The sequence below is a fragment of the Squalius cephalus genome, assembly GCF_949319135.1.
Source record: "Squalius cephalus genome assembly, chromosome: 1".
In the NCBI taxonomy this organism is placed as follows: domain Eukaryota; kingdom Metazoa; phylum Chordata; class Actinopteri; order Cypriniformes; family Leuciscidae; genus Squalius; species Squalius cephalus.
This window is the reverse complement of record NC_137122.1, coordinates 43,979,518-43,998,921: the sequence shown is the minus strand read 5'-3', so window position 1 is coordinate 43,998,921 and position 19,404 is coordinate 43,979,518. Positions and strand designations below refer to the sequence as shown.

Sequence of the window (19,404 nt, the reverse complement as noted above, 5' to 3'; positions counted from 1 at the left end):
GTTGAAAAGATTAAAAATAAATACGATTTAAAACCGTAAGTGATAAGGATATTCTGATTTGGGCACGTAACTGGCTCTTTAATTCATTTTATGTATAATTCTGCGACTGTGAATTAATAATGATGGTACGGCATCTATACATTATTTTAAAAAAAAAACTTTTCTTCCGCTCTTTATGCAACAAAAGATGTAAACAAAATCACTAGTGAATCTGAGTATTTAGTTAGTCTCTACTTTTTGTGCTGATGAAAGCTGGTGCTTTATCAGCACAAACTAATGTAAAGCAGCGATTAATTGGTTGAGCTGATCAATGACCCGAGATAACATGGGTTTACATAAGTGTGTGAAGCTAATATTTGCTGCATTTAATATAGGTTGTTGCTGGGTCAGAAAAGTCTCTGTAAAGTGACAAAATGTCCCTGTTGTTAATTTCTAAATTTACTTATCAAATAATTGATATATTCCCAAACTCAGAGGCGAATGTTGGCCTACTTACAGCTACTTTTGCATTTGATTTTTAAAGGTAACATCTATAATTGTTCAAGTCGATAATTTTTTTCAAATTATTAATTCAATTTAATTATTTGACATAAATGAGTGCGATATTGTTTCATAGATTTTTTTTTAATCTATATTTTAATAGTATGTTCTCATAAAAGTAAAATGCCCCTAAAAGCCAATTCTAGTGACACAAGTACTGCATACAACAACAAAAACATCTTACAAATTTGTCATTTTATTATATTCCATTCAATCAATTTTTTTTAATTAAAAAATCTATTTTTAAATAAATCTGGTGTATATACACAATGTAAAACGGATTTATATTGTTTTTGCATGTCCTCAAACGTATGCTGTTCATGGAACCTAAAAAAAACAAAAACATTTGTCTGTGGTTTTTTCAGCACAAGTGATAAAGGTCTAAACCAGGGCTAGGAAACGTCGGTCCTGGAAAGCCACTGTCCTGCAGAGTTTAGCTCCAACCCTAATCAAACACACCTGAACCAGCTAGTCAATGAGGCTACAGGCAGGTGAGTTTTTCTCAGGGTTGGGGCTAAACTCTGCAGGACAGTGGCTCTCCAGGACCGACATTGCCTACCCCTGGTTTGAACAAATGTCAGACATCCTTTACAAATCTTTTTCTTCCTCCTTGCATACAGAACACGGTGTTGAGAAAGCACAGAACTCCCAACAACATCAATAGTGTCCGTCGTTCAGACCCAGACTTCGATGACGTCACCGTCCTCCATGTCCAGGTCAGCTGGAGTCTGATCATGTGTGACCCTTGACCCGTCAAAGAGAAATTTAGCCCTACATCTAGCACTGGCAGCCATACCAGAGACATACTGAGACAGGATGGACCCTAGAGGAGCATTCTTTAAAAAAAAAAGAAGAAAAAAGCACTGAGCACTAAATGTCCTTCACAAAAACACAAGTTGCACAAGAAGAACATCCAAAAAGGCATACAGTACAGACCTTTTGTAGGGAATACTCCTGCACAGACGCTTTCTCTTTGCCTTGCAGTCGCAAAGTAATAAGATCACGTTTGTCACTCACTTCTTGTTTATTCTCTGTTACAACACAATCTGGAAGAGACAGAAGGTACAAACAGGATTTGCATGAAGGTTTCAGGAAGTGTCATTTATAGGATGTTTCCAATTAAAAACATTCAAAAGCAATGGAATAAATGCACTGCGACGCATGCTAATGAATTCAGCTCAACATTCCCACTGTTTTCTATTACCTATAATGTCAGCTATGCCGAGACCCAGCTCACTGACAGACGAGTGAATAGGGAGATCTATATCTTTCTTTAGTAACAGAATTTGGCTGGTTGAGACATTGAGTTTGATGGCCAGCTGTTCCACAGCTTTACTCAAAGGAGCCGTCTGCAATCGAAAGACACTTATTTAATGATGACAGTCCATTAATTTGCCAGCTTAAATAAAAAGGTAAATGTATTCATATTCATTATACCAAACAAATGTGCCTAAAAAAATGTGTTTATTCCACTTACAGAGAGTATTGGGATTTTGTACAACTCTGTTCGGCAGCGGAATTTTAGCGAAATTTCTCGCGCTGAGTCTCTGCCCTCAGTATTCAGGGGACGTCTTTTCTGTTTGCTGTCAGAAGAAATGATGATGATGTCATCATCATCATCATAGTCATTCACCGGAGACGGAGAGTTCCTGTATTCAATGACAGCTTCTCGAGGCTCAGGGGACAGACACACAAGAGAGCCGATCGCATTCAGTTTCCTGTTGAATTCTCTGGAACAGAGACGGAGAAAGAGAACAAGAGAATGTCAAACCTGTTTACTCATCTCTGGCCTTACTAGCGGTTCATTTCATTACTTCTAATATTGTTATTCATTTCTGTTTCCTCCTTCTAATTTCTGTCACGACAGAATTAAAACACTCAATTTTGCATAAGAAAAGAACATCACTCTAAAAGAGAGATCAGGACCATCACTGATGATGTCCCTCACCGTATTTTTGGGTTTGCTCGTTGGCTCTGCTTCACTGGTGGACTACATGGTGGTGGGGGTGGAGAGGGAGAACGAATAACTTCTCTAAAGGTGAGGAAGATGATGATTAGATGAAAGGACACAGCTTTGAGTAGGCTAATCAATCAGCTGATTAACTGGCCTAGCTATAGGTGCGTTCACCCCATGTGGAAATTACTGTAATTACGAGATCCCAACTTGTAAGAAGCATTTACGTCCTCGTAGAACTCGTAATTATCGTAGAAATTATCGTAGAGCTCCAACTTGTACCATGTGACCGCTGAATTCATTTAGGCGTTATATGTTGTATATACATTTATTTATTAGGCGTTTACCATAGAAAGGCATAATTCCGATTCCATGAACAGCTCAGAGTAAAAAGTCCCGTGTTGTCATCTCGAAATAACGGTAATTACAACACGGCATGAACGCAACATATGATTCATTTGGATGTCAAGAAGCTATTTTTGAGGCAGCTGTCACAAAAACAAATAACATTTATATTGGCTGCATAATGACTATTTTTTTATATGCCAAGAGAAACTAGACTAAAGAAACTACACTGAAGTCAGTCTGTGTACTTACTGAGCTTCACTCTGTTCTGGCTCCTCCTCTGAGCCACTCAGGTCAATGCTGATTGGCCGTTTCACTGCGCGGGGTGGGGAAGGAGTCCAAAGAGGGCCACCCTTTTCCTCATCTGGTATGGTAAACAAAAACAGCGAGGATGTTATTGGATTAAATCCTACTAACAAAATGATAAATATCTATAATAAAGAGTCTACAAGTAATGAGAAGTATTACATAAAGGCAAGATATACACGACCATTCAAGAGTTTGGGGTTGGTAAGATTTTCTTTATGTTTTTGAAAGTGGTCTCTTATGTTAATGATCTTATGAACACCGCATTTATTCGATCAAAAAATACAGTTAAACAATAATATTGTGAAATATTATTACAATTTAAAATAACTGTTTTTTATTTTAATATATTTTGAAATGTAATTTATTCCTGTGATGGCAAAGCTGAATTTTCAGCATCATTACTCCAGTCTTCAGTGTCACATGATCCTTCAATGTCATTGCTGAAAACAGTTGAGCTGCTTGATTAGTAATTTTTTTTTTTTAAAAAACAGTGATTGTTTTTAAAAAAAACTTTTTTTCAGGATTTTTTGATTAATGTTACGTTCAAAAGCACTCATCTCCCCAAAAATTTAACATTAGTGTATAAAATGTGATTTACTCAGAGGTAACAGTGAAAGTTTTGATACCTGTGAGACTGGTGTTTTTGAAGGTTATTGGCTTCAGATTTAAGGAGCTGTTGACCTAAAACACAATCATATAACATCTGAATCACCTTTGTTTGTACCTTGCAACACATCCATTCCAAAGCACCTAGATTACAGTCATATTTTAAAACATGTGGTAAAGGTCATCAACTATATGTTTCAAGTCATCAATGACTTTGATACACCCACCTTGTTGGAGTAAACAGGCACGTTTGTGATGGACGAGGCGTCGATGATGCGTCGGCGTTTGGGAGGATGTTGTTTTGGAGGGTCTGAAACAGAAACACTCTTATCCCCGACACTGTCTGATACCTGGAATAGAGAGAACAAGACAACATATTTCCCATTTAATCTCATTTTGAGTTTCAATAGGAGTTATAACGGTAAAATAGATTTAGGTAACTGTTAACGGTAAGTTATAATCGTAACATAAGCGAAATAAACTGGTTTGTTTTGCACTGACTTGTGTAACAGCTACAGTCGAAACTGTTCGGTAAACCGGATAAAACAATGTTTAAAGGACCTAAGCATTATTAATAACTCCAAATGAGGCTGATTTAAGGTTTTGAATGTAAGCATAACCGTATGAAACCAGTGCTAAATAATGTTGTTGTAACTTCTCTGAGTACAGCAAACTTGAGGCTAAACCTAACACATTTATTGAATAAAACCTTTGAAACTGGTTTACATTTTCTATGTTGTTGTTGTTGTTGTTGTACATTTATCAGTTTGACAACTGATTAGCCAGCGGTGCTATTGCACAACACGACAGGCAGTTGCGGTATATAGATTACATATTCAGATCGTTTTCTGATAAGAACTCTTCAAACGTCGTGTCCATGTAAAATGTACAGAGTAGAAACAACTCTTTAAACTTTATCCTGAATAAATGTTATACAAAAGATCTTACCATTTCAGCCATAGTCCGCTTCCGCGCGCTCATTACCATGCGCAGTCACACTACGCTAGTCAGCGTGACGTCACAGGACAAAGCCTCGGTAAGTAACTGCGCACTTTACTCTCTCACCCATTTAAACGCTCGATTATTTTATTAATGCGGTGAATATTAAAAATTTAGTAAGATAAGGTGGTTTGTTTATTTATTTCGAGACGTAAATTACTTAGTTACAATAACAGCTTCATTCTATAATACAATACTAGAAGGATTGTATTATAGAATGAAGATACTAGAGAAAGAAAAGGTCTACTCTAGAAGGAGGGGTGTAATGTTCATTTTCAAAAATGTAATAATGCACCATGAGAACAAGGATGTAATTCAATATTCAACATGAATATGAGAAGAAAAAACTTAATGTATAATGTGTGGCTCTGTATATCTGTGGTGTTATAGCCCTTTTCAAGATCTATTTTTAACATTTTAAAAACATGCATCACTCTGCCTTTATAAATTACAGACAATAGATGCGTGTGCCTTTCATTCACATGTAAAGGGTTTATTTCTTTTAGCACAATTCACTTGCAGTTGGTCTCTTTGTATCCAGATCCACAAAAAACATCATACAAAAGATGCAGTAGAAAATATACCAACACTATATACATGATAACAGAAAAAGAGGAGGAAAGCACATAAAAACAGAATGGATGCTCAATATCCTGTTTTCAATCACAACAATCATGCGGGGTCTTTTTGCAAATAATGTCCCATTGTTCTATATTTCTGTCACTTCTTTTTGTTCTCTTTGCAGGCCACTACATATCGCTGAGCAACGTTGAGAGGTGGAGAATAGCCATCTGCATAAGATGTATCCTCAAACAGCACTGAGTAGTCATCCTGGGGCTGGAAAAGAAGAGAGACGCGTCATATTGTGTGGAATCTATTATTATTATTCTACTCATACACAGTGATGCCATAAAACCCATAATAACAGACTCTCAACATTAATCCCATGAGGGTTTAGAGAAGCATCTTTAGAAATCGTGATAACATCTCAGTCTTTTAACTCTTTTCATTCTTGTTCCGCTCACCCGATGTGGCGGCGTGTGGATCAGAGCCCTGTAAAAGCAAGTGGTCTGTGGATAGAGGGCCAGCACCAGCTGATCTTTACTGAACAGGGCTTCTGGGTCGGACTCTGGGTTTGCTTTCCACTGTGGGAGAGGAATGATTCTTCTCCGACTCAACGTGTGTCTCCTAAATAAAAGAGAAAATGAGACAGTGAAAAAAAGAGGAACAACGAACAGCTCATAGTTTGTTTAAAACCACTCCTGGAATTTCACTACAGTTCAAACGTTTGGGGTCAGTTTTTTTTTTTTTTTTTTTTTATGTTTCTTGAAAGAAGGCTGCATTTATTTGCTCAAAAATACAGTAAAACAGTAATGTTGTGAAATATTATTACAATTTAAACATATTTGAATGAATTTTAAGCATCATTACTCTAGTGTTCAGTGTCACATGATCCTTCAGAAAATCATTCTAATTATTTGCTGCTCAAGAAACATATATTATTATTATCCAAGTTGTACAGCTTTTTTGTGAACACCATAATAAATTTTTTTAGGATTCTTAGATGAATAGAAAGCTCAAAACAACATAATTTATTGGAAATAGACATATTTCTTAACATTATAAATGTCTTTGCTGTTACTTTTGATAAATGTAATGTGTCCTTGCTGAATAAAAGTATTAATAAAAAAAATTAACAGTAATGTATGAATTTAGATGTGGGTGAATATTATTTAAAAAATGGCATTGAACTTACTCTTTACCCTCTTCATCAATGTCATCCACTTCATACCTGATAAAAGATAACATCATGATGCTACATTATCATTTCAAACCATCAGGTTTTAAAGCTACAAGTAAATATAAATATACAGATCAACTGGAGATCAACTGGTAGATGATTACTTGTTAGTGGAGTGATTGTAGCTGACAACTTCCGCAAGAATCCACTGCTCATCACCATCCACAGCCTTCACACGTGCTGCCACCTTGTCCCCCTGCTTAGCCACATAGTCACTGCTTGCTGGTATAGCGCCACACAGTGGTGGTGGACTGAAGGAGTAAGACAGGTATGAATTAATGAAATGTAACAATCATTTTGACTTGATTTATGACCATATCTAAAACGAAGGGAACATAAGAGATAAACCAGGAGACACTGAATGGTACCTCTCGCCAGGTTTGCCAATCCAAAGAGGAAGGGTCATGGCTGACTGTTGTAACAAGGTCATCAGGACACCTCTGCGCATGGTCTTCCTGGGTGGGTCGGTGTCACTGTACACTCCTGCCATCCTGGCAGCTGCAGAAAGAGAAGGGGTCGATTAGCTTCCACAACTGTTCAAATGCACAAGATTACAAACTAACATCCAAAACTTACCAATCCGTCTTTCCTCCAAAAGAGATTTAATTTCAGCAATCTTGTCAAGTGCCCGGTGAAGTATACTGTGGGAGGGATGCAGATAAATCTGATCATTTACACCTGACATAAAAAACAATAATTTCTTAAAATGGAACTGTTTATTGAACCTTTAGGGGGGAAAAAACACACAAAATTTGCATATGTGTTTTTTGTGTGTGTTGAGTTTCATATTTGATACAGCAGAATTTGGAGCTCATACTTTAAAGGAGGCAAAAACACTTTCAGAGCCCCAAATTTAGCAAAAATATGCCATTGCTGATATTTATATGGCCAAAAAGTAAGATGAAATTCTGATCGCTTGTAAAGTAAATCAAAGAGATCTATTTAAGTAAAAAGCATATAAATATCAGATGTCACTCTATATATGTCTTAGTAAGGTGACATTTTAATACTTAGTTTTATAATTAAAGCTCTGTAGTTTTTAATTGTAGGGGGCAAAACATAGAATGCAATGCAATACAGTGATGATTGAGAGAAATAAATAAACTTAATAAACATTCCTCTAAACATGCCTTTAGAGTCTTTAGAAATCTGAGTACCAAATATGAAGTAGGCTAGGCTTATAGGGTTAATGTTCAAAAAGTCTGTCTTTCCAGTCAACACATTTGAAAGCCTTGGGCAAAATTACCACAAGATGGGGCTATATAATCACAAGATGTTCAAGATGTTTCTTGTGAGAAGAAAAACAAATAGTCAACACAGAAAAAGATAAAGTCAAGAACAGATCACCTGATAAATCATCTTGTGGTCATTACGTATTTCTCACAGTGAAAATGCATACTTTGCATTAAAGTAAAGTGGTGCTGCAAGGGAAACCAAATGCAGCAACAGTCATTCAGCCTCAGCCTTACCCACATTCAGCCTCAGCATCAGCTTTAGCTGTAGTGTAAAGACCCCTCAGCTTTGTCCTATAATACGGAGAAGCTGAGGAGAAAGATATTAACAGTTTTAGTATGGAACAGAGATCTCAGACAAGAAATAAAATTCAAATATACAAATATGAGAGAAATCCAATTTGAAAATAATAACATGCTTTATCGCTTGAAAAAGTTCTGATTGTAGACAATGCAATAGGAAAACATGTCTCACTCTTATTTTCAGTCTGCATCCTTTCATGTGTTTTCTGGATGTTGAGAAGGTTGTGCTCACTTCTTGATCGCTCTTCCTGTGTATTTAAGAGAGATTAGTGTATAAACACTGGGTGAAGGTACGGGGTGTTTCCCGAAACATATAAACCCAAACTACAGTGATCATGCATGGGAAACAGAGTAGTGCTCACCTGAGTCTGCTTTATAAGCTGATGCAGCTCATTCAGCAACTCTGCGATTTTGGTGTCTGCTGAAACTAAAGCCATTGTATCTGCAAGAAAAAAATTATTCCAGTTATATATAAAATCTGTGTGTTTTGACCCCATTTCATTATGTCCCACTTTACAGTTTAAACCTTAAACAGCACCACCGCGTACATAGCACAAAGCAAAGATAATGTTGTTATAATGCATTCATTCTAATAATAATGCATTTAGGTTTGCGTGTTTTTTTTATTTATCTCAAATCTACATACATAATAGAGCGCCATGGATTGGGTGGATCTCAGATCACACCCTCCGCGCGCACACAGATAGGCAAGAAAAGCGTGAATCTCACCTTCAAACACACAGTTTCGCGATGCTCTCCAGATTAACCTTGTGTATAAGTACACGAACTATAATCGAAAACCATTTATTTATTATAGTTTCGCTTTCCTTAACGAATTTTAGGATTTGTTTTCGCTTTGCATTGATTGGATAGCTTTGTAGCTAGGCCTCGTACGGACACATTGAGGGGACAAACTTCATGGCATGTTTTCAAAACGCCTTATTGAAAAAGAACTACTGGGTGGGGAGTGGGGACCAGTCATCAAATTCACGTTTGAGATGTTTTAACTAAACGCATCTTGCATTTTTGCATTTGGTACCATTGTTTTGTCTCAAAATACACATCAGTAATGTTTTTTTCTTTTCTAAGGCACATTTATAAAAGCTGCTTAAATGCCCTCCTAATTGAACTAAGGCCTTATCCAGGCTTAATCTGAACCCTGTCTGTGAAACCAGTCCTTAGAGAGATAAATAACAACTACCAATTGTTAATTATATACTGTTATTCAATATATTGCCACTATCGTGCATTTTGGGCACATTACATGATAGCCTAAAGATAATATATGTGCAACAAAAGAGCATCATGAGTTATCTTCATCATTATCATCACTATCACCACATTAACCTTAGATATTTTTGGCTAGATAGGGTTATGTTTAGATGCAGAATTTTCACTGTTTGATCAGGTTGTCTTTGGGGTTGTTCTTAATCTTTAAATATTGCTTAATTTATTAACATTTATTTTAAAAATATGAATGTTTTATTATTGCCATAATGTTTTATTTTACACAATTTAGCTAGTGTTATTTATGTTTAATACTTAAACCAACTTTAACACATATAAGAGACCATATGGGGGGAGCAACTGTTAAAGATGAAATGAAAGAGACAAATCATTCAGAAAGTAATAAGCCCTCATATATCTGACCTGCTCTTTACTGTGTCCAAAGGCTGTGAACGATGAGATAATATGGAGTTAATTTTCAACAGAGACACTTTGAGGGGAGGGTGAAAAACAAAACAGACAGACGGAGATAAGTGGTGGTTTATCTAACACAGAAATCCTGGTCTGGCAAGAAGAAAGAAGAAATTTGTTCTGTTGTCGAATGAATGTTGGCTCAGCCAATAACTTTGTAAATATTTACTGTACAGCACGCTGCACTCTCACATGATATTAATTTGAGAGCCAAGGCAAATAGGGGACGGGAAAGAGAAGAATGTGTACTAAAAGAGCAAAACATTAAATAGATTAGGGAGAATAAAAGGTTTTGTTTTATGAGAGAAAACAGAATCAACTCTGTTAAAGAAATATAGCCCTATTTAGACAGAAAGAAAAAAGAGAAACACATTGGAGTGCATTGGGTTTTACTCGTGTGCTGTATTCAATAGCCTATTGTTTGTGGCTTTGGAAGAAGAAATAGTGTCATTTTTTGCCAAGTATTCGCTTCACTCATTTCTCACGTAGCTCATGCACTCTGGTAACCAAAGAATACATCTTGGAACATTTGAGCACAGTAGAAAAAGTGAATCTGTTGTGCACGTACTCTCTCATTACAACAGCACAGAACCACAGGAGTCTTACTGTAAACTTCGACATTGCCCAAAAATATCCACTGCAGACCTCTGCCAAATTCCACTGGAATGACTAACTTTATGTGCTTCTGCAATGGAGTGCAAACAGAGAGCATGTCAGTAAAAACAAATGTTAAACAATAAATGCATGATGCATAGACTTCATATTACATTAAAAAAAACATAAAACATATTTTTTAAGCTACCAAATACTGGTAATAAGTATTTTTTTAGTATAGATTTTTAGGACATTTATTTTATCCAAAAATCTGTCCTTTTTTATTAACAGTAATTAATACTGTGAACTGTTTTCAAAATGTAAATTATTCCTGTGACGTCAAAGCTGAATTTTCAGCATCATTACTCATTCAGTGTCACATGATCCTTCAGAAATCAGTCTAATATGCTGCTTTGCTGCTCAAGAAACATTTCTGATTATTGTCAATGTTGAAAACAGTTGAGTAAAATATGAGTTTGATGAATAGAAAGTTCGAACAAACAGCATTTATCTGAAATGGCATATTCCAGCAGGCATAGGCATGCTAACCAGCAACTTTGAACATGTCATTAATGTTATTTAGTCTATGAACTGCAGGATGAAATCTTTAGTCTGCTAGTCTTTGCTTTGATGCGGCAAGGAACAAAACAGCTTGCAGCCGGACTGCAGAGAATCTTGAAAGACGGATTGGGCTTTGCTTTGCCAGTGGAGGATGTGGATTTTGCCAATTGTGGCAGATTGCATCCTATGATCCTCTGTGCTGATGACAGAACTCACTGTATGCAGTTTGTTATGCTTGGTTACACACATGTTTAATGCGTCTGTATAGCTGTATAGCACAAAAGCACCACTGACAAAGAGAATAAACTGAATTAGAGAGGATAGGACACTGTGAATCTAGCCAAAGGTACACTACAATAAAGACAAAAGACATTTCTTCTGCTGTTTCTCCCGGCATGTGCAATCCAAAAACAATTTTCCCTAATAGTCAGTCAAATTAGACTACACTGTTTTGACAAAATAATCATTTGGAGTAGATCTCCAACAACGAATAAGCAAACTAAAAGAAAATGTAAATAGACATTCACACAAAAGGCTATTAAAATGAGCCTTGCATACTCCCTAAAGACAAATGTGCAAAATATTTCCTTTAAAACAGAGAAGCAGGTTAACGGGTCACAGTCCACAGAGGGACGTGAGAAGTCTGAACACAAAGTCAGGTGGAAATAACACAAGAGAGACAAACATTAACTGAATTAATCTAATCTTTCTAATCTTCATCAGATAGGCAAATATACTCAGAGAGAGGGAGAGTTAATGAAAATATGGACGTTAGACAAGGACAAACTGAAAATTTAAAAAATGAGTTATTTTGACTGAAATAAAGAATAACAGCATATGTCAGGTAGACCTAAGTTTTGAGATCTTATCAAGTGAAAAATATAAAACAAAAGTGCAAGTCAAAACAAAAACAAGAACAATGTCATCTGCTCTGAAGGACATCCTGTCTGGCAGTAAGTGAGGTCTACTGATCAAACATTAACTTGCAGCTGATGCAACTTTCCTTCTGGTCATGTTGACCCATCCACAGGCGGGGAGCTGAAGGAAACCAAGGCGGAGCCACGTCTTTAAAAGAGGGCCACTTGCAGGCTTGTTGTAAACAACGCTGAACCGACCGAGCGAGGAGGACAAGAAAGAAGACACGTAGAAACAGCTAACTCAACTTCGATTTTTTTTTCAGTTTTTCCAGAGCTAAACTTCTGTTCGTCTTTATCCACTGTTGCTCTTGAAGTTTCGCTATTCACTGTCAAAATGAGTAACCACGTCGAGGTGAAAAACATTGAACCGACCACCTTTGAGGACCGCTACTACGATGAATATGAATATTATAACTTAACAGACCGTTATACCGGTAGGTTGTCAAGAGCGTTATACGTTATTGTTGTTGTAATAATCATTATTAGGCTACTCTGAAACTTTTATGAACTTTACGTAAAGTAAAATTTTTTGAGAGTCGAGTCCAGTGGAGGCTTTTGGGGTTCTGGCAACACTGATTAGGCTATTTCTTAAATCGCGTTCGTTCATGCTCGACATTCTTCATAATGTTTGTTGGTTCTTTGAACTCATCCTTGTTTTCTGTTAATTACAGAGGGCACTACTCGCAAGGGCAGGACGAAGAAGGAGGCGAGTTGCAACACGAACAGACCGAACCCCGGTGGACACGAGCGCAAAATAGTGGAGAAACTCCAGAACGCTGAGAAGAAATCCAAAGTGTGACGCAGAAGAGGTGTGTGTGTGTGTAAACATCTTTCCACATTAACAAAGGTGTAAAAAAAAAAAAAAACCTGAACAATCACATTTGTCCTTTAGATTCAATCGGACGGCTATAACTGGCAATCGACCACAGGTGTCTCTGCGGGAAACGGGCGCTGGGCTGCAGAAGGAGAGGCTTCCCTTCATGAACCTCCGCCTCAGGATCAGCTGAGCGGGAGGAGGCTGAGGGAAGCTCCCGGTCCAGTGACTCGTGGGGATTTGGGGAGAAGTGGGGTCCAGTGACTCGTGGGGATTTGGGGAGAAGTGGGGAGTTTTGTCAGGCGCGCTCTGCTCTTGTGAAGAATGCGGTGGGCCCTGCAGAAGGAGCACCTGTTCAGAGGAACTGATATGCTTGTGGTGGTGAATGTACGTTTTAAATCGGAGTTTTGACCAAGTGTAATTTTAAGATTATAATTTTTAAATGGTACATTTTAAATGTTTCTTTTAATAAAGACACTTTTTTCCATCAAACTTGAGATTTGTTTGATACCTGCCTCTGACCATTCATGTCATGATAAAAATGCAGCTGCTATAGGCCTATTTTCAAATGAAAAGGGTACAAAATGGGCCTGAAACTCTTAAAAAAAAAAAAAACGTAAATAAATAGTCCACAACATTTAGTGTACAACACATATCCAATGATAAAATGGTAAAACAACACATTTGGTAACTGTTGTAATTGTAGGATAGACAATAGACTAGATAATTGGTATGTAATGTAGCTATACTTATCTAGGTTAATGATATGTTAGTTTAATAGAACAACAAAAACATTTTGTGCATTTAATGTTTCGTTTCTAACGCGTTCTGTAATGGGATGCCAAAGTATATTGTTTTCATAGAATGTGGGATTTAATGGGTCTATCAAAGGTAGGGTAGGCAATTTAGGAGAGGCTAGCAATAGCTTTGAAAGCTTGATATGTTGACATAGAAACCCATAAATCCGAGTGATGAGGACATGAACAGCCCCGGGTAGAACGTCACAGGTTGCCATCTTGTAATTTTGGTTACAGCATAAGTTTGTTGTTTTGGTTCAGGAGGAACTGTAAAAGGTGGCTATTGCAGACATACCTCCCTGAAATGACTTTTTGCAGGTTGGGATGTCTGCTATTGTTTGTTTGTGGCGGTCGGGGACTGACTACTGCATTAGGCTTACGGCACACGCTGATGACGTGTGATATCTGCACGAGCAGGGTGTACAGAGGTATGGAAATACATATGTTAACAGTCAGGTAGGACATCGTTGCGTGATTCTGCTGTGTTTAACTCCACTTTTAGACGTACACTCGCAAACTTCTTTAAGCACTTCCCCTTGGGGGAATCCCCGCAGCCATTTTGAAGTACATTCAACTTCGTCAAGTGGGCGAGGGTGGTTTATTTGGACAGACCCTCGTCCCCTCGATTACCCCCACAACTCTAGTGTATATTGGAGTTATTTTAACATTTAATTGCATCATACTTGTAGCAACCTTAAGCTGACTTATAGTTTATTGTATTGTTATCATTTTCGTTTGTGTATTTTTTTTATATTTATTCCAACAGCCCAAGCATACAGGCTAATAGAAAAACAAATCCATAAGAAAAAAAAAAAAACTGTGAATAATAAATCAGCTCCATTGTGGATTTTGAGTGATCAAGGGCTTAGGGCGTTCCATTTAAACACACTGAAGTGTTCCGCCAGAAGTCTGCACTCGAGCAACGTAAGCACTGTCATGCATCCGAGTGAACTAGACAGAGGCAAGAAGTTAGCCAGGGAAGGGCATAAAAATTGGACATAAACGCAGCCAGACTGTCACTGAAAGACACAAACAAACAGGAACCCCTTTTTAGAGTTTCTCCTGAGCATGCTCCTTCTTATATTCTTGCCTCCCTGGATGCCGTGTATCATGGTGCCTTAAGATTCATTACGAATTGTAAGTTTTCTACACATCATTGTGCATTATAATAGAGTTGCTTGGCCTTCTCTTGCTGTTCGAAGCAAAATGCATTGGTACTTATTGATATACAAAGCAATTTTGGGTTTTTTACCACCTTATCTTTGTTGTATGATTCGGAAAAAAGCAGTTGGTACTATTCATTGCGTTCACAGTCTTATTACAATCTCCATGTACCTCCAGCTAGAACTTAGGTAAAACAGCTTTTAACTATGCTGCACCATCAGAATAGAACTCTCTCCAAATGAAATTGAGGCTAAACCATTTGGTGTCTTTCAACAATTTTAGAACACTTATGCATGCACTGGAAAAAGATTTAGTGATTTGCAAATGCTTCTAAGATTGTACTTTTAATGATACCTTATTGTGTGTTGTATTGTTTTATTGTTATATGTGTATTTGAATAACTGGGCCGCCTATCTTGGCCAGGACACTCCTGTAAAAGAGATTTTAATCTCAGTGAGGTTCTCTCCTGGTTAAATAAAGGTTAAAGAAATAAAGAAATAAACTGCAGCAGTCAGGTTGTACAAGTCAGAGCTCTGTAAGTTGTTTACGTTCATTATTATTGTAATGTTTTGTGCTTTAAAATTTAACGCCATCTCTCGTGACGCTTTGCAGGCTTTGCTCTGGCTGTACGTGTTCATGTGTTTTGAAAGAGGTGTTTTGAAACTGATTTTGGACAGACCTCTGAGGCAGCGGAACTAATGATCTACAACAAAATAGAGAAAGTTTTGGTGAAAACTAAACAAATATTTAATTACTACAGTAGAAATTTCTCGCTAGAAAGTGGAAAACGTTGGTCAAAAAAACGTACATTTACACAAAAACTGACCAGCAACTGCAACTTTCAGATGCCATCTTTCTTTTTCTAGCTCAACTGTCACCAAATGGAAAGCACAGGATTGTGGGATATCAAAGGCAGTGAAGGATCCATCTGTGCTGCCTTTAAAAATCTTTCAGATGAAGGTATCTCAGGAGACAGGAAGTGAAGCTAGCACTGCATTCGGACGTGCCTTGATGCCTTCCTGTCTTGAAATACATCCTTTGAAAGCATTTTTAAGTTTTTGGATGCAGCCCTTATGCTTTCAAAGCTAGCTTGCTATTGCTAGCCTCTCCGAAATTGCCTATCTTTAAACAAATTCAGCCTGTTTCGCATGATTGGTGCACCATAAAATAGATGCAACCCCAAATTTTTACTAATATTCTGCCATACCTTCTATTTAAGAATTTACTATAAAGTGCATATGAAGTGCTCAAACTGACCCAGCATAACACTAAATCTATTTAGCCTGTCATGTGTCTTGCCACATGTAGGTGAAAACGATGTGTCACTCACGGCAACATAAAACCCTCACAGAGCAATAGCTCAGCTCGAGACAGATAGAGGGCAGTAGTGAAGCAGTAAAGAGATGTGGAGCTGAAAATGAGATGTGGAAATGAATTTGGCACAGAGGATTATCTAGAAGCGCAATGTATCTCATTTAAGAGCGCTTTGAAACGCATGTGCAATATAAGGAGCAGTTCAAAGAAAGCCTTTTCAACAGAAGCAAGAAGTGGAATAATCAAAAGCAACCACTACATCCGCACAACTCCTTATGCAGAGATTGTGAGCTCTTTGCATGTGCTATACTTCATAACATATTTCATAAATCTTCCTAATTTATGTAAAGTAAATTAAAATTATGTTAACACTGAAAAGAACAATTAAATAAACTCATGCTCACAGGATGAACAGTTGTGGCTGTTTAACATTAAATCACTGGCAATTTCTTAAGCAAATCTGTTCAATAAACATGAACTGAAGAGGAACCAAAGGAATATGAATTAGATTTTTTTTTTTTTTTGTGCCTAGGGTGAGTTGTGCAGACTTTTAAATGGAGTCCATAAATGCTGAAAGATCTGTATTAGGCTAATTCAACATGTAGAGATATGCACACAGAAGAACCAAAGCATTAGATTAAAACTTAATCAGTCAGTAGGCCACAGGAATCTCACTAGGTTGATCAGTTTTTAACTGCTTTTCTTTTTCCAAACGTGCATTGTATGTTATCAGCACATGAGGGTCAAGAGTAAAGAGGTTTAGGCTAATGTGCTGGGGAAGGATATAAAACAACCTGGTAAAAAAAAAAAAAAGAAAAAAAAAAGAGCACTGTACAACAGAATGAAGAAAAATGCACGATTATTATGCAACAAACTCAAAATGTTGGAATATCTTGTGTCTCACAGCAACATGAGACCTTTGAAGTAGCTGCACTTAAATAATAATAATTACTAAGATAACATGCACAACTGTCTAAAATATACACAAGTTAAATTTGAGAGGGATGCAAATTATATTCATTATAACAACTTCATATTCATCCTGCTACATACACACTTAAGTAACAGAAATTGTTTCCTCTTCACCTCCCCCTTTTACTTTGCTTGTACCGTTAAAACAAGATAATCCATTTATGTCATTCTCCCACGGACACACTGCGGCAAGCGCAATCCTCTTTTCGTTCCTTTCCCATAATCACTGGAACAAACACATGGTTAGAAGATTTCATCGAAAAATCTCAATATGCAATTGAAGTCCTGATATGTAAATGCGCAAATATCAGAAAGTTTCCAAAAAAGTATATTAATTCACCTGAATTACTCAATAGGCCAAGAGTTTTACTTATTAATAAATTCAGCACTAGACTTAATATCCAAATGTCAAATGGATGAATTGAAATGAACTGGATTAAAAATAGATGCAAAAGTAACAGGATAGCAGTAACTTTGTGGAGCAGTTTTAAAAATACATTTAAAGTATTGTGTTCACCCCCTCCATTTCTCAATCCACTTCCCTCCATCATATCACTACGGGCAGAGAAGCTCCTCTTGTTGCCTAGCAACAAGCCTTTGGAAATTCCAAAAGAGACCACAGAGACCATAGACTACCTCTCCTCATGGTGCATGTGTGTGTTTGTGTGTGTGGGTGAAGACGGATGGGTGCAAAGAGTGTGTGTGGAGTCAGAAACTCTCCGTAAGTCAGACATGCAGGTGCGCAAGTGTGCATTTGTATGAATGTCTCTTCAGTTTGAACATCTGGAGGGTCCCTGCTGTTGCAGTAAGAATGTGTGGTAGGGACGGTGCAAGTGTCAACTGGTGTGAGTGTGTTTGTATGTATTCATGCATGAGACTACATGGGTCAGCACTCACGTGCGAGAGTGTCTGTGTGTGTATGCGCAAGTAGGTGTTTAGATATTCATAGCACACTTTGATATGATCCCTCTCTATCTGCACACATGGTCAGTGTGCTAATGTGCCTGTCACCATATTTCTCATTTTATGGTCATGTCTGTTAGTCTTCCTTTTTGTTTGTGTGGAGACTCACATATGAAAGAGTGTGCCCATGCCTCAGAGTAGCTATCTATCTATCTATCTATCTATCCGTCCGTCCGTCCGTCCGTCCATCCGTCCATCCATCCATCCATCCATCCATCCATCCATCCATCCATCCATCCATATATATAATCATATATTATATAATATATTTGCAATTATATATATATACACACCCTATATACAGTATACAGTCCTGTTCAGGATTATTGGCACCCTTGGTAAATATGAATAAAGAAGCCTGTGGAAATAAAAATGCATTGTTAATCCTTTCCATCTTTTATTAGAAAATTCACAACACAGAACACAGCTTTGGTCATGTAAGTGACAGGCTGAAGAATGACCTCGGATGTTTTGGTCAGCTAGCTAGAGGATTAAATACATGTTTTTTACATATGTTGTGTGCCTCTCTCAAAAACATGGAGAGAGCACATTCTAGTAAACAAACAGGTAATTCTACGATTAAGTAAAATGTCAGAAGCTTGAAGAAGTCATTAAAATCAATTAATATGCAGAAGGATAAATATTGATTATTGATTAATACCTTGATTATAGTCACTCATTAGATATACATTGAAGTGGCAGTGGATTCAAGAATCCACCCCCTTCAATAGAATCCATGATGCCTTGTATCTGAACAAGATGTCCAGGACCTCCAGCAGAAAAATAGGCCCAACATTTTCACAGATCCATCAGTATATTTAACCATGGGCATGGGGTACTTTCTATCCCGGTTTGCACCAAAACCATTTGGTGGGTTTGCTGCCCCAAAACTTTTTTTTTTTGTTTCATCTGACCATAGAACCATAGAATTTTATAATACTTTTACCGCACTTCAATACACTTTGCATGCATGCTGAACTACATGCTGTTAAAGTATTGTAATTCATGCTAATATATTCACTTATATATGAATATATACACTTATATAAGCCAACACTTATATTGAAGAAAAAAAACATGCACAAGTAATATGTGTTTATTTTATGCTTTAATGCCACTTAGTCATTCCAATCTGCTTGCTGTTTTCTGCTCACCTTCTGGCTCTGGTCTTCCCATACCTTACTTCTCTCCTCCTGGTGCTCTTTCTTACATGTTATTTGTACCAAACCAATTATCCATCAATTTCTCTCTTAATCGTCGCCTGTAACTTGTTTTCTTTCTGCTCAATGAGCAGCTGGTTAAGAGTATAGGCTGAATAATGAGACTCGGCCCAATTAGTCTCTAATGGCCTTTAATTAATTGAGAGGATAACAATCCAGTTTTAATTTCATACACATTAATGTGCATTGCTCTTAGACCCTTCAGGCTTCTCCTTCTTCCCACCCATCAATACCCACCCTCCACCCTTTCCCTGAACGTTTGAAGGTGCTTTTCTCTCTTCTGCTCTCTGACAAGACAGGA

The 19,404-nt window shown here is 37.3% G+C and overlaps 3 protein-coding genes across 7 annotated transcripts; 1 reads left to right on the top strand and 2 right to left on the bottom strand.

Moving 5' to 3' along the window:
• Positions 1-716: 716 nt before the first annotated feature.
• On the bottom strand, positions 717-4,798 carry nfatc2ip (nuclear factor of activated T cells 2 interacting protein). Of its 3 annotated transcripts, none has more exons than XR_013818933.1 (10): positions 4,703-4,798; positions 3,982-4,104; positions 3,775-3,829; positions 3,092-3,203; positions 2,489-2,572; positions 2,018-2,270; positions 1,745-1,889; positions 1,477-1,586; positions 1,100-1,376; positions 717-964 (listed from the first exon to the last, which is right to left on the bottom strand). XR_013818933.1 is itself a non-coding variant. In XM_079848329.1 (9 exons), exons 1-9 carry the CDS (start codon positions 4,739-4,741, stop codon positions 1,215-1,217), a joined length of 1,083 nt encoding a protein of 360 aa, XP_079704455.1. In that variant the 5' UTR covers positions 4,742-4,798; the 3' UTR covers positions 717-1,214. The 3 variants fall into 3 exon arrangements, 1 of the variants encoding a protein (XP_079704455.1); XR_013818934.1 differs by having other exon boundaries at positions 717-948; positions 4,703-4,774; XM_079848329.1 differs by having other exon boundaries at positions 717-1,376.
• Positions 4,799-5,216: 418 nt separating this feature from the next.
• Positions 5,217-9,051, bottom strand: sgf29 (SAGA complex associated factor 29). 2 transcript variants are annotated; one of them, XM_079848528.1, is made up of 10 exons: positions 8,819-9,051; positions 8,452-8,531; positions 8,262-8,337; positions 8,024-8,096; positions 7,131-7,195; positions 6,923-7,052; positions 6,659-6,805; positions 6,510-6,545; positions 5,779-5,941; positions 5,217-5,590 (listed from the first exon to the last, which is right to left on the bottom strand). In XM_079848528.1, the coding sequence occupies exons 2-10, from the start codon at positions 8,524-8,526 to the stop codon at positions 5,474-5,476; spliced, it is 882 nt and encodes a 293-aa protein (XP_079704654.1). In that variant the 5' UTR covers positions 8,527-8,531; positions 8,819-9,051; the 3' UTR covers positions 5,217-5,473. The 2 variants fall into 2 exon arrangements, with proteins under 2 accessions (XP_079704654.1, XP_079704655.1); XM_079848529.1 differs by lacking the exon at positions 8,819-9,051 and adding an exon at positions 8,736-8,800 and having other exon boundaries at positions 5,223-5,590.
• Positions 9,052-12,020: 2,969 nt separating this feature from the next.
• Positions 12,021-12,903, top strand: nupr1b (nuclear protein 1b). Of its 2 annotated transcripts, none has more exons than XM_079893943.1 (3): positions 12,021-12,293; positions 12,531-12,668; positions 12,752-12,903. In XM_079893943.1, exons 1-2 carry the CDS (start codon positions 12,194-12,196, stop codon positions 12,656-12,658), a joined length of 228 nt encoding a protein of 75 aa, XP_079750069.1. In that variant the 5' UTR covers positions 12,021-12,193; the 3' UTR covers positions 12,659-12,668; positions 12,752-12,903. The 2 variants fall into 2 exon arrangements, with proteins under 2 accessions (XP_079750069.1, XP_079750070.1); XM_079893944.1 differs by having other exon boundaries at positions 12,025-12,293; positions 12,531-12,676; positions 12,752-12,901.
• The last annotated feature ends 6,501 nt before the right edge of the window (positions 12,904-19,404 follow it).

Excerpts from the sequence above, each read along its gene's own strand:
- nfatc2ip (XM_079848329.1), bottom strand. The coding sequence starts at position 4,741 with ATGGTAATGAGCGCGCGGAAGCGGACTATGGCTGAAATG. Across the intron at positions 2,573-3,091 it reads CCAGAACAGAGTGAAGCTCA|AGAAGTTATTCGTTCTCCCT; the intron begins GTAAGTACACAG and ends CCTCACCTTTAG. Across the intron at positions 2,271-2,488 it reads CGAGCAAACCCAAAAATACG|AGAATTCAACAGGAAACTGA; the intron begins GTGAGGGACATC and ends TCTCTGTTCCAG.
- sgf29 (XM_079848528.1), bottom strand. The coding sequence starts at position 8,526 with ATGGCTTTAGTTTCAGCAGACACCAAAATCGCAGAGTTGCTGAATGAG. Across the intron at positions 7,053-7,130 it reads TTTGGAGGAAAGACGGATTG|CTGCCAGGATGGCAGGAGTG; the intron begins GTAAGTTTTGGA and ends CTCTTTCTGCAG. Across the intron at positions 6,546-6,658 it reads TACAATCACTCCACTAACAA|GTATGAAGTGGATGACATTG; the intron begins GTAATCATCTAC and ends ATCTTTTATCAG.
- nupr1b (XM_079893943.1), top strand. The coding sequence starts at position 12,194 with ATGAGTAACCACGTCGAGGTGAAAAACATTGAACCGACCACCTTTGAG. Across the intron at positions 12,294-12,530 it reads CTTAACAGACCGTTATACCG|AGGGCACTACTCGCAAGGGC; the intron begins GTAGGTTGTCAA and ends TGTTAATTACAG.